The sequence below is a fragment of the Mus caroli genome, chromosome 1 (genome assembly GCF_900094665.2).
Source record: "Mus caroli chromosome 1, CAROLI_EIJ_v1.1, whole genome shotgun sequence".
Classification (NCBI taxonomy): Eukaryota; Metazoa; Chordata; class Mammalia; order Rodentia; family Muridae; genus Mus; species Mus caroli.
In genome coordinates this window covers 119,003,260-119,016,433 of record NC_034570.1, presented here as the reverse complement: position 1 = coordinate 119,016,433, position 13,174 = coordinate 119,003,260, and the positions used below count along the sequence as shown (strand labels likewise).

The following is a 13,174-nucleotide window of genomic DNA, read 5'->3' as shown; positions in this document are numbered from 1 at the left end:
TCACCCACAGTCACATATAGAAATACACATATGAAAATGTTAACATACAAAACGAACTGCAACCACTGCCCAGGAAAACATAGCAAAGCCCACATGTGGGACCTTGTGGGGTCCCTCGAAAGCTTAGGCATGCTCAGTGGGGGCAACTCATCCCTCCACGCCCCCTCACTCACCGTAAGCTGTCATGACACCAGCGTAGGGGCCATCCACCACATCCCTGTTCTCCTCTGCCAGTGCCTTAATGTACCTCTTGCTGAGGTCAAGGATCTGCTCCCGTAACATGGAGCTGCTCTCGGGCTGAGTCCGCTGCTGGATGGTGAAGTGCAGAAGCATCATCCCCCAGATGAAGCCGAAAGTCACCAGGAAAAAGCCCAGCTTCTGAGAGGACAACTTCCAGGGAGAAAAGAAAGCCATCTCTCTCTAGCAATGTACCATTCCCTTGGCTCTCAACAAGCAGAAGGGCAAGGCAAGTTCATGGTGCAGGTTGGGGTGGAGAGTGCGTGGCTCTCACTCCGGCTCCTGAGTCAGCTGGTTTCCTTGCTGGGCTTCCATTCTGCTGTGGAGGAGGAGGAGGGGGAGGATGACAGTTAGCAATGTGGGTCGAAACAAAACACAACCATCAGGATCTGTAATTGTACTGAGGTAGCTCCCCAAGCTCACGTCTTGGCTTAATGTGCTGAGTCAACACTTTTTTTTTTTTTTTTTTTTTGGCTGAGGGTCAGGACCTGGGAGCCCAGATGAGAAGTCTGGTACAGCAACAGAAAGCTGTACAAATCCACTGAGGGAAGCACGCATCTGAGCGTGTGGACACAGGTGTACGAGGGCTGTTCCCCTTCTAGACCTAGTTCAAAACAAGAAGCTTGTTTTTGCAAGGTACAGAGGAGGTAGAAGGATGTGTCACCAAATGTCAGCAAAAAATACCGTGTGTGTGTGTGTGTGTGTGTGTGTGTGTGTGTGTGTGTGTGGGGGGGGGGGGGGGGGGGGGGGGGGGGGGGGGGGGGGGGGGGGGGGGCAGAGTCCTGTAACAACTTGGTACTTAATGCTTGTGTAACTTGAGCTTAGGAAGTCATTATTACGTGCTTGGAGCAAAGTTTGTATGTGCAGCTTCAGAGGTGTTCAAGAAGTAGGATGTGCCGTCAGAGAGTGTTAAGGATATAGGGGATGGTCCTGTGTTATTTAAGCACGGCTGGACTTCCCCGTCCTTGTTTCAGGGGAAATGACTCTGGCAGGTCATTCCCAAGCACCGAGATAGAAACATGCCAGAGGCACAGCTGGTATCCTTTCATCCTAGCTTTTTGTTGGAGGTGTCTGAGCTCAAAGCCAGAGCGCACTTTCAGTATCTGTTCTACCACCAAGCTTCACCCCCTCAGCTCCTTGCCTTAGCTATCTGGAGTAAAAACTGCACCCACAGGCTCGCCTGCCTGTTGCACAGGGAGCCCAAGGCACCGAGTGCCTGCTTCTCTGTGGTGCTCACTTTCACTGAGAGAGGAAAAATGAAAAGTTCTAGGGCAGAGTTTCAATATGAAGGTGCTCACCTCACACCTGATAGCAGCAGACAGACCCAGTGTTCCCTATATTGGGGCTTCTTAGCAAGGAGGGCCTGAGGAGAAGTTGCAGATGGGCTGATGAATCTGCAACTCAATGACCAGGCCTGGGGATATAGCTCAGTCAGTATAATACTTCCTAGCAGGCATAAAGGCCTGGAATGCCCATTAGTAGGTGGAGGCAGGAGGATCAGGAATTCAAGGTTATCCTTGGTTACATGGGGAGTTCAGCCTATTCTGGCTTACAAGTGATCCTGTCCCTGCTCCCTGCCCCCTCCCCCATACCCCCGCCCCCCCAAAGGGAAATCTGCCAGATGCCTCAGTGGGTAATGACTTTATGTTCTGTGCAAGAATACATAGGACCAGACATGTACAGCTGGGTAGGCAAACCACCTATACTCCAGCACTTTGGAGACCGAGAAAGGCGATCCCTGAGCACACTGGTTAGCGAAGACTAAACAAATTGGCAGGCTCTGAGTTCAACTGAGAGACTCTGCCACAATAAATCTAGTGTAGGATGACAGCAAGCTTGGGTCTTCACATGCATACTGTGTGCCCGTACACATTTAAACCCGTATGCCCTACATGCACAGGACACACACATAGAAAATAAGTAGAAAGAAAAAAAAAAGAAAGAAACAAAGAAATAAACTAAGGAAATTAAGTAAAACAGGCAGACAGTGACAAAAACTCGTCTGATAGCCTCTTCTGACCTCCAAGGGTACCAGGTATACACATACGATACACAGACAAACACACAGGCACAACACCCATACCCATTAAAAACTCTGATGGCTACATGGCCATGTCTTAGAGGAATGGCCTCTGTATTGAGGCCTTCCAAATGGTGGCCGACAGAATGGGATCCTCCATCATTCCTTTCTCCATGTGGTTTGAAAGTACACACACATTCTTAGTACTTGCTGCCCCACCCCCACCCCCCAGGCCCTGAGGACCAAGTGTGAACAAAATGGAGCTCCCTGCCTCATGAGGCTAATACTTTGAAAACCACTTCCCCAGTATATGAAAGAATATTTTCTTCTAGATAACCTACCCTTATATTCACCTCAGATCTGAGGGGACTTTTCCAGGCCATGTTATCTGGGTGCCATACCCAAGAGGGGGCCTTCTGGTAATTTTCTTTGACTATTTTAGGACAAATCTTGAACTGATGACACAGTTACCTCTAACCTTGCAGACAGGAAGTCCCACCCACTCTCCTTTCTCACTTGAGCCTATTGGAGAGGTTGATGAAGGCCTTAACAGGGTTTAAGTCACAGGAAAGGAAGAGCAAGAAGTACAGCAAAGCCTAGGGCTCTGACAGAAGGTGGAACGAAGGCTTCTGACCTTTTGCTTTGGAAAGATCAGAACCACCAGGATGTTATGTTCTAGGGGTTAAATGAACACGTAAGCCCTACATGCACATGACACACACATACATAAGAAGTAGAAACAAAGAAAGAAAGAAACAAAAAGAGACAGAAGAAAAGACTACGACAGCCTAGTTGAAATTATTCTGGCTCAGTGAGAGGCTTCTTTTCACTGTCAACACACTGGCCCCTGGCTCTTGAGGGCATGGTTAAAGCTAGAGATATTCATTCATCCCGCAGTGAAGTCGGCACCAGCCCAGAGTCCCACGGTCAACACTGCACACCACAGAGTGCAAGATGTGCAATCACCCTGGAGCTGGGCCTCCGGAGGATTATCTCACACAGTGATCAACGTGAGAAGACTCTTCTTAATTACGGGTGAAGCCTCAACTGTAAAGAAATGGAGGAAATGAGCTGGCTTCCATTGCTCTCTGCCCCTAACTGTGGGTGGGACTGTGACTGGCTGCTTTAGGTTTCTGACACCCTGACCTCCTGAACATGACAGACTTTGTCCAGGAAAAGAATCAAGACGCCTAGAGAGGTACACATTTGGAGTCCAAAGCCTTAGTTAAAGGAAATTCAGAGCACCTGATGGCTCTAATCATAAGCAACTATAGGATTTCCAGGAACAGTCTTTGCTCTCATAGAAGGCAAAAATATGCAATAACAGAAACTCTGTCAAAACACAAAGAGAATCATGTTAGAATTCACTACCATGATTCCCATTAGGAAGGCAGAAGTTCTGATTTCAGGGGTCTCATCTAGGATACACTCTCATATCTCAAAGTATTCGTGGGATAAAGAGAGGCCTTAGAAGAGCACCCTCAGTCTTGGTCTCAGGGAAGGACTTGATGATCAGCAGTAACTGACATGCAATAGAAAGAACTCAGACCAACAGTGATCAGAAAATTAGAGCCCCCCCCCCCATCCTAAGGTGGGTGTGGAGCTCTATTTACTGCAGCAAATAGGCCTCTTGGGTCTACAGCAGCCTCTGCTCCCATCTTCCATGGTCCAGAAATGACCACATTGTATCATCATGAAGGGCTGACCATAGGCTTAGCAACAGAACGTTCATGCTGCCATTGGTCTCCGGTTTCCCAGATGTGGCCACTCTTAGCCCCTCAGCATCAACCCCATAGCCTTGATCCTGGTGGCTCCTAGCATACCTTGCCTGGCAGAGGCTATTAGGGTGTAGGGTGAGGACATTTCAGAAACTGCCCAGCCCCTAGCAGTGAGAACCACACTAATCAAGCAAGTCCTCCAAACAGCTGCCTAATGTCTCTGAAGGTCCCATCTCTTATATCAGCCCCTGGCCCTAGAGAGCATGGTTAAAGCTAGAGATACTCATTCACTCAGCTGTGAAGTCAGCACCAGTCCAGAGCCCTACCAGTCAACACTGCACACTGCAGACATCATACAGTTTGCATGCGACCACCTGCTCTAACCCAGGCAAGTTCATGCTTCTTTCACCACTGTGTTACTATCTCAACCTCTTCCTATCTATCTTTAACCTTGGCTAAGAGACCTGCCTTTATCTTCATTCTCTCCAATAACATTCAGAATTTCTGAAACCATCTGTGCTTGTCTGTGTTAGCTTTGAAACCCACACCCTCATCTCCAGTGTCTTGACTTGACCTCACCTCCTGCATAAATCCTCCCAGGTCCCCAGAGTAGCAAAGGGGAATGAATCTTGGGGGGGCGGTCCTTATCTATTGTTCATTAACACAGTCTTTTTTTTTTTTGATTTTTAATATTTTTATTACATATTTTCCTCAATTACATTTCCAATGCTATCCCAAAAGTCCCCCATAGCGCCCCCCACCTCCCTACCCACCCATTCCCATTCTTTTGGCCCTGGCATTCCCCTATATTGGGGNATATAAAGTTTGCAAGTCCAATGGGCCTCTCTTTCCAGTGATGGCCGACTAGGCCATCTTTCCATACATATGCAGCTAGAGACAAGAGCTCCGGGGTTCTGGTTAGTACATCATGTTGTGACGTTGTACATCGTGGTGCGGAGCCTAGTGCGCACCACGATGTACAACGTCCACAAGCAGGCCCAGGAGAGGTATTGCTGGATCCTCCGGTAGTACTATGTCCAATTTTCTGAGGAACCGCCAGACTGATTTCCAGAGTGGTTGTACAAGCTTGCAATCCCACCAGCAGTGAAGGAGTGTTCCTCTTTCTCCACATCCTTGCCAGCATCTGCTGTCACCTGAATTTTTGATCTTAGCCATTCTGACTGGTGTGAGGTGGAATCTCAGGGTTGTTTTGATTTGCATTTCCCTGATGATTAAGGATGTTGAACATTTTTTCAGGTGTTTCTCTGCCATTCGGTATTCCTCAGGTGAGAATTCTTTGTTCAGTTCTGAGCCCCATTTTTTAATGGGGTTATTTGACTTTCTGGAGTCCACCTTCTTGAGTTCTTTATATATATTGGATATTAGTCCCTTATCTGATTTAGGATAGGTGAAGATCCTTTCCCAATCTGTTGGTGTTTTTTTTGTCTTATTGATGGTGTCTTTAGCCTTGCAGAAGCTTTGTAGTTTCATGAGGTCCCACTTGTCAATTCTCGATCTTACAGCACAAGCCATTACTGTTCTATTCAGGAATTTTTCCCCTGTGCCCATATCTTCAAGGCTTTTCCCCACTTTCTCCTCTATAAGTTTCAGTGTCTCTGGTTTTATGTGAAGTTCCTTGATCCACTTAGACTTGACCTTAGTACAAGGAGATAGGAATGGATCGATTCGCATTCTTCTACATGTTAACAACCAGTTGTGCCAGCACCATTTGTTGAAAATGCTGTCTTTCTTCCACTGGATGTTTTTAGCTCCCTTGTCGAAGATCAAGTGACCATAGGTGTGTGGGTTCATTTCTGGGTCTTCAATTCTATTCCATTGGTCTATTTGTCTGTCACTATACCAGTACCATGCAGTTTTTATCACAATTGCTCTGTAGTAGAGCTTTAGGTCCGGCATGGTGATTCCACCAGAGGTTCTTTTATCCTTGAGAAGAGTTTTTGCTATCCTAGGTTTTTTGTTATTCCAGATGAATTTGCAGATTGCACTTTCTAATTCGTTGAAGAATTGATTTGGAATTTTGATGGGGATTGCATTGAATCTGTAGATTGCTTTTGGCAAGATAGCCATTTTTACAATGTTGATCCTGCCAATCCATGAGCATGGGAGATCTTTCCATCTTCTGAGATCTTCTATAATTTCTTTCTTCAGAGACTTGAAGTTTTTATTATACAGATCTTTCACTTCCTTAGTTAGAGTCACGCCAAGATATTTTATATTATTTGTGACTATTGAGAAGGGTAACACAGTCTTGCTTCAACTTTCCTATAGGCTCTGTGAGGTTCCAAAGATAAGGGATTCTGATGCAGGGGAGATGGCTCAGACGGTTTTGCAAGCATTAGGATCTATACTGGATTCCCCAGAACCCACAGTAAAAAGCGGGGAGCAGTGATACACATGATGATTCCAGCACAGAAAAGTGGAGATAAGTGACCCTTAGGGCTCACTCCCTAGCCAGCCTAGCCAAATGGCTAAGCTCGGGGAACGTGAGGGATCCTATCTCAAAGCCATAGGAAGCCAAGGAGATAGATGGTCAAGCAGTAAAGATGCTTGATTTGCAATCATGTCAACCTGGACTTGATTCTCCAGAATGCATGTAATGGTGGAAGCAAAGATTCAACTCTATGAAGTTATCTTTTGACCTCCACTTGTGTGCTGGGGTGCATGTGTGTGCACACATAGTAATAAAGAAGTTTTAACAAGATGGACAGAACCAAGAAACAACATCTAAGGCTGACCTATGGTTAAAATGCAGAACATTCTAAAACCACACAACACCGTAAAACTTGGTCTACTAGGGCTGAGTCAAGAGAGCCAAACTCCTGCTTTTTACACTATGTTCCAAACGAGATTTCAAAGGTTCTGGAGCATCCACAAATGTTTCATATTTTTGTTTAATATCGATTTTCAGGGCTAGAGATGGCTCAGTGGAAAAGGGGCTTACCAAGGCTGGTAACCTGAGTTTGATCTCCATCCACAGAGTGGAATAAGAGACCCAGCTCCAACAAGTTTTCCTCTGACTGCCACATCCCCCACCCCCACTCCCCCATCCCCCCACGTAACTTAAAAATAAAATACAACATTTCCAAATATCCTGACACTTTTCTGTCTCCCCTGCTTTCTCTGACTCTCTGACTCTGCCTAGCCATTCACATTGTGGACCTCCACTTACAAAGGGGAGGGACAGGGAAGGGCGACTTTGGAGTGAACGTCTCATCTCTCTGATGTAGCTAGCCTCCTAGGTACACATTTTCCCAGAAGGTAGACAAGAGAAAAGGGACAAGGGTGAGCACGAAGCTGTCACCACCTTGTCATCTATAACTGCTCCATGTTCCATGAGTTCCACTCACAAGAACCATAAATTATTCACACTTGACAGGACTTCCCACCCACACTAAGTGAAACCACAGCAGCCTCAAGAATTCTGAAAACGTTCCCAACCTTCTGACACATCAACTGACCGCATCATCTACAAAGTTTAGACACTGTAACAAAATAAGTTACAAAATAAACCGGAATACACACACACACACAAATCTCATAATATTTTAAGTAAGTTTTGGCTGGGTAGTGGTAGAATATGCCTTTAATCCCAACAGAGGCAAGTAGTTAGTTCTCTGTGAATTTGAGGCCAGCCTGGTCTACAGAGTATGTGCCAGGACAGCCAGGACTACACAAATAAAACCCTGTCTCAACCCCCAACCCCTACCACACCCCCACCCCTGAAATGTAAAAAGTATCCAATTTTGTATTTAGGTTGCATTCATGCTTATCCTGGGATGCACAGGGCCTGCAGGCCACAGGCTATACACACCTGAACCAAGACAAGAAACACGAGTGTGGACACGTGTGCCTGTGGAGGCCCCAGGTTGAGGCCAGGCACTTTCTCCAGACCCACCTGGCAATCTGGCAAGTCTCCTAGAGCCTAGTGCTTCCCACCTCCCAGATGTGGAGATCCTTACCAGATGTGTATGTGAGATTCACTCACACTCAGGTCCTCACACGTGTGCAAAGCGGTACCTACCGAGCCCTGCCCTGCAACCCCTCAGCCTGAAATAAAGACATTTAATCCAAGGGGGCCCAGACTTGGAAAGAGCTGCAGGCTGGATCACTTGGGTTGGGGAGGGTGCCATGCTCACTATCAGGTTAGTGGTTAGCAGCTCCAGCCTCCCCTCCAGCAAAAGTTTCCACCAGGACTGTCACAACTGGAGAGCTATGACAAACAATGGGAAATGTCTACCCATGGGGCCAAATGATGGCTTTCAGTGACCTCAGTTGAAAGGTACCACCTTAACCAGGGACAGGTCCTCCTTTACCTTTACCTAGTCAGCTACTACAGGTTTCAGAGCAGAACAGGAGAAAAGAGAAGACATCTGGAGCTGGCGACCAGCCCAGCCCTGTTAACTGGTAGGGCTATGCTAAGCCAATGGAGATCCCAGAGGGATGAGAGAGTGGAGCCCCAGCATTATAACACTTACTGATACACAGTCTGTCACTGTCTTAGATCACTCTTAGATCTAAGAGTCACCGGGGCTAGATGAAGCTGGGCAACATTCCATCACAAAGAGAAAGGAGCTCAGAAGACACTGCTCATCCTTGAGAAATGATAAGCAGTTAACAGTTGCTTGGGGGAGGAGCTCACAAGGCACCACCCCTTTCTAAGGATTGACAGGCAGGGAATGACTACTGTAGAAGGGCTTATGAAGCCCCACCCATGTATGAGAAATGATAGGCAGCTAACAGTTGCTGGGGGGAGGAGCTTATTCCCCCCTAAGCCCCACCCCTTCCTAAAGATTAACAAATGGCTATGGGGAAGGGGCTTGGATAACTCATGTTTGCTGGGGAGATGATGGTTCGTAAGGCCTCTCTCCTCCCTGAGGCTTGTGAAGATTTATTTTGAATTGTGTGTGTATGCAGGCAGGCCCATGCTCCATGAGTATGTAAGGGTCCACTGAGGCCAGAGGTGGCCACTTGATAGCCTGGAGCTGGACTTACACACAGCTGTGCGTCACCTGCCACATATGACTGGCCTGGAACTCACAGAGATGGCCTGTTCCTGCTTCCCAAAACCTTGGAGCTAAAGATGTCCAGCTGCAGCAAACAATCTCAACTGATCAGCCAATTCTCCAGCCCCCATTCCCGGGGATTATGGGAGTTAATGGTAGGGTTCATGAGCACTAAGTACTGATAAACAGTTAAAGATTTACAGGGGGAGGGGCCCATAAAGCTCCATCTTTCCCAGAAGACAAACAGGAAATTAACAGTTGATAGGGAAGGAAGAGACCGTTTCCTCAATGGTGTAGCCATTGGTAAGGTGTCTGTGCTCCTGTAAATAACACCTCACCGGTGTTTCTGTAAGCAACCCTAAGTAAACTCTGGTTCACACACACACACACACACACATACAAGGCAAAGTAAAAAGGAGTCTAGTTGAGAAAATAGGAGGAATAGTGAGGAGTTATGGTCAAAATTCATTATATATATATTGAATGTATATATGCATAAATGAAAAGATATTGAAATTATGTATAATTGATACATTTTAATAAAAAGACTCAAATATAGTTGGAAAATTTGTATATGGAAAAAAAATAAAAGATCCTGGCTCCTAAGGAACAGGCAAGAGTCTGTTTAAAGATCCCATCTGGATGAAGCTTCACCAGACAGTTCAAAAGCAGGGTTGTCATCTGGCCTCCTTGCAGTTCAGGAACTGACACCAGGAGAGGTAAGCAAAGCCTTTTGAAGAAGAGAAGTTGGGTAGTATGTGAAGAAATCCGCAGAGACTTGTGAGGCAGATCTCCTCCGTGTAGAATGATGCTAATCAAAAGACTCCCACTCAGGGCCAAAGGACAGGGATGGCAGAAAAGGATTTTATAATCAGCATGGAGTGTCCTGACTTCTGTCAACTATCTCTAGAAAGACACATAAATGTCACAGCTTAAATGGCTCCAGAGTAAAGAAAACCATCACAAAAAGCACTAAGATTATCTTAAATATAGGGTGCAGTAGCAAGTATCAAGAGAAAAGCCATCAATGAATGATTGTTCAATGCCTGATGTCCTACAAGAGGGCCCTCTGCCTTACTCTGGGACGAGCCAGGCTGGGTGCTATCAGCAGAAATAGGACAGACTTCCAAAAAAGCAGACTAGATTAAGATTACCAGGTTAAAATCTAGATGTGAAAGGAAATAGGCACACGCCCATGACACTCACATGCACACACAACTGACATGGCCATGGCAGGCTGATCAGACTTAAACCTTAGAATGAGTTTCTTAAATAAGGACACAATCAACTCACATGCAATACACAGTTTCAACAGACCCAGGATCCCAAACACTCCATCTCTGAATTCCGTTTGGAGGAAAACTAAGTGATAACACCCAAGTTGCTATTCTTTTTCCATTTGTTCTGCAATTTCTAAAGCCAAGGTCAAGTCTCCCACTTGCAGTCTTAGGGCACTCAAGCCCTCAGAACACACAAATGATAAACGAGCTCAAGTTTGTATAGCCAACCTTACTTAGAGATTCACCTGGCTGCTTTCTAAAAGGTAGAGGTTCAGCTATACCAAAGATCTTGATTCAGTTCATCTGGGATGTAGCCCAAACAGAGGTGTTATGTATATAATCTCCCTAATAAAGTATAATATATAGTCATAATACTGAGAGCTATTAAATGATCCTTTTACCATCCATTTACCATTCTATCTAAGGAGACACAAAATGAGACCTATTCCAATGTTTTAAGAGGCAATCTCTCTATTCCCCATAAGAATGTGCCCACTGGCTTATAGGATAATTTGTCTCTAAGACTGACTAGGTCCTCCACCTTCCTAAAGCTAGGACCCTTTAACACAGTTCCTCATATTGTGTTGACCCCTGTACTGGCTATTTTTGTGTCAACTTGACACAGCTGGAGTTATCACAGAGAAAGGAGCTTCAGTTGAGGAAATGCCTCCATGAGATCCAGCTTTAAGGCATTTTCTCAATTAGTGACCAAGAGGGAAAGGCCCCTTGTGGGTGGGGCCATCCCTGGGCTGGTAGTCTTGGGTTCAATAAGAGAGTAGGCTGAGCAAGCCAGGGGAAGCAAGCCAGTAAAGAACATCCCTCCATGGCCTCTGCATCAGCTCCTGCTCCCTGACCTGTCTGAGTTCCAGTCCTGACTTCCTTTGGTGATCAACAGCAGCATGGAAGTGTAAGCCAAATAAACCTTTTCCTCCCCAACTGCTTCTTGGTCATGATGTTTGTGCAGGAATAGAAACCCTGACTAAGACAACCCCCAACCATAAAATTATTTTCATTGCTACATCATAACTTGTAAATTTTGCTAATGTTATGATTCAATAACATAAATATCCGTGTTTTCTGATGGTCTAAGGTGACCTCTGTGACAGGGTTGTTCAACTCCCAAAGGGACCACAACCAACAGGTTGAGAACCACTGCCTTACAGAATCAGAAGTTGGGGGCTAGGGAGACTGCTCAGTCAGTCAGTGCTTGCTGTGCAAGTATAAGGACCAAGTTTGATTCCTAGAGCCTACATTAAAATCCAGGTGTAGGCATGAGCACTTGTAATTCCAGCACTAGGGTGGCAGACAGGAGGACCCCTGGGGCTTGGTGGCTAGACAATCTGTCTAACAAAATGAGTGAGCTCTGGGTTGAATAAGAGATCCGGCCTCAAAAAATATGGAGATGAATGACTGAGAAGACAACTAAGGTCAACGTTGAATCTCTACAAGGTGCATATACATGTGTGTGCATGAACACATATAAACACACACACACACATATATGAGGACTTTTGGTTTGTTAGATTGAAGTCAAAGATAAAACTTGGATACAAACCTTCCAACTTCTAATTCTGATCATACAAAGAGCCCTAGCTTCAATACCCGTCATGATCTCTGCACTTGTCAACACTGGGTAGAGAGGAAGCTCTGAGCCTGTGGGGATTTTTTATCATTTTGGAAGTACTCACTTTAGAACTGACCAGTAACCACAAATATTTCCTGGGCTGATTTCAAAAGTAGAACAGCCATCGGGCCTTGGGTGAGCACAACTGTCAGGAGCCTTCTTAGTGCAAGAGATGTCAACCAATAGTTTCTGAGGATGCTTTGATACTTTCCAGGGTACATGGGAGTATCTTCATGGCCACTAACACCCTTTCAAAGTTTTGCTGCAGGACAGAGACTCCCAGGGTACATAGTGCATTCATTCATCGACACCAGCATCGTCTGGGCTCTTGTGACAAATGAGCTCCTGTCTCAGTAATACACTCACTTCTTTCCCCACACAAGTGACCACACTCCTGCATTTCTCAGCAACATAATCATCTCCTATAGTTTCTATTAGCGTATGGCAGGCATTAAAAATTGTAATAAACACAAGATATCAAAGCTTATAAAGCACACCCAATTTTTTTGCATGTGATGATTGTATATGTGATAGATACGTGTGGTAGGTGTGCATGCACATATAAGCGTAGAGGCCAGAGGTGAGCCAGATGTCTTCTTCAATTGCTCTCTATCCTTAATTTTTTGAGACAGAGTCTCTCACTGAACCTTGAGTTTTCTGATTCCCCTATACAGAGTTGACAGCATGTCCCAAGGATTCTCCTGTCTCTGCTTTCCCAGAAGTGGAATTACAACATCAAACTGGAATGCATGGCTTTTTATATGGATGCTAAGAATCTGAATTGAGACCTTCAATGAGACCTGGGCACCAAACACTTTACCAGTCCCGTTTCATTCATCTTGACAGCCAATCTGCTAATATTCCAAGTGACTAAGGGTAAGTTACGGTTTGCTCATTTAAAGCACAACAGTCAGCATTTAATTGTCTAAGTTCTGGCCACAAAGTCGGCTCCAAGTATACATACTCAACATTAGAATGCATCCAGTGTAGAAACCAAAGGCAGATCCAAAGCCAGACTCGATTACTGGTCTAAAGCTAAACCTACACACACACACACACACACACACACACACACATACACACACAAACTGCCCACCGTTTGGATTTCATGTACCTGGATTTCAAAACAGATTGAGTGGTTTATAAAATGCAGACTCTACTGGACTTACTGCTGAGCCAGACATATAATCTATTTCTCAGGAGGACGCAAAGAGTGGCCAAGAGGAGGTCTCTGGGGGAGGGCTGTAACTCAGTGCAGGGAGACTGCAGTT

The 13,174-nt window shown here is 45.6% G+C and overlaps 1 protein-coding gene across 8 annotated transcripts in view; it reads right to left on the bottom strand.

Annotated features, from left to right (window-relative positions):
* The window catches only part of Mgat5 (alpha-1,6-mannosylglycoprotein 6-beta-N-acetylglucosaminyltransferase), a 280,247-nt gene that overhangs the window by 181,895 nt on the left and 85,178 nt on the right, over positions 1-13,174 (bottom strand). For 3 of the 8 annotated variants that reach the window (XM_029476546.1, XM_029476555.1, XM_029476561.1), the window contains one exon: positions 174-556. In XM_029476546.1, the coding sequence (XP_029332406.1) occupies positions 174-414 (241 nt within the window). In that variant the 5' untranslated portion in view covers positions 415-556. Of the gene's footprint in view, positions 1-173; positions 557-7,955; positions 7,975-8,471; positions 8,558-13,174 lie in introns of those variants that run through there. The other 5 variants (XM_021156480.2, XM_029476569.1, XM_029476564.1 and 2 more) reach the window with 3 other exon arrangements.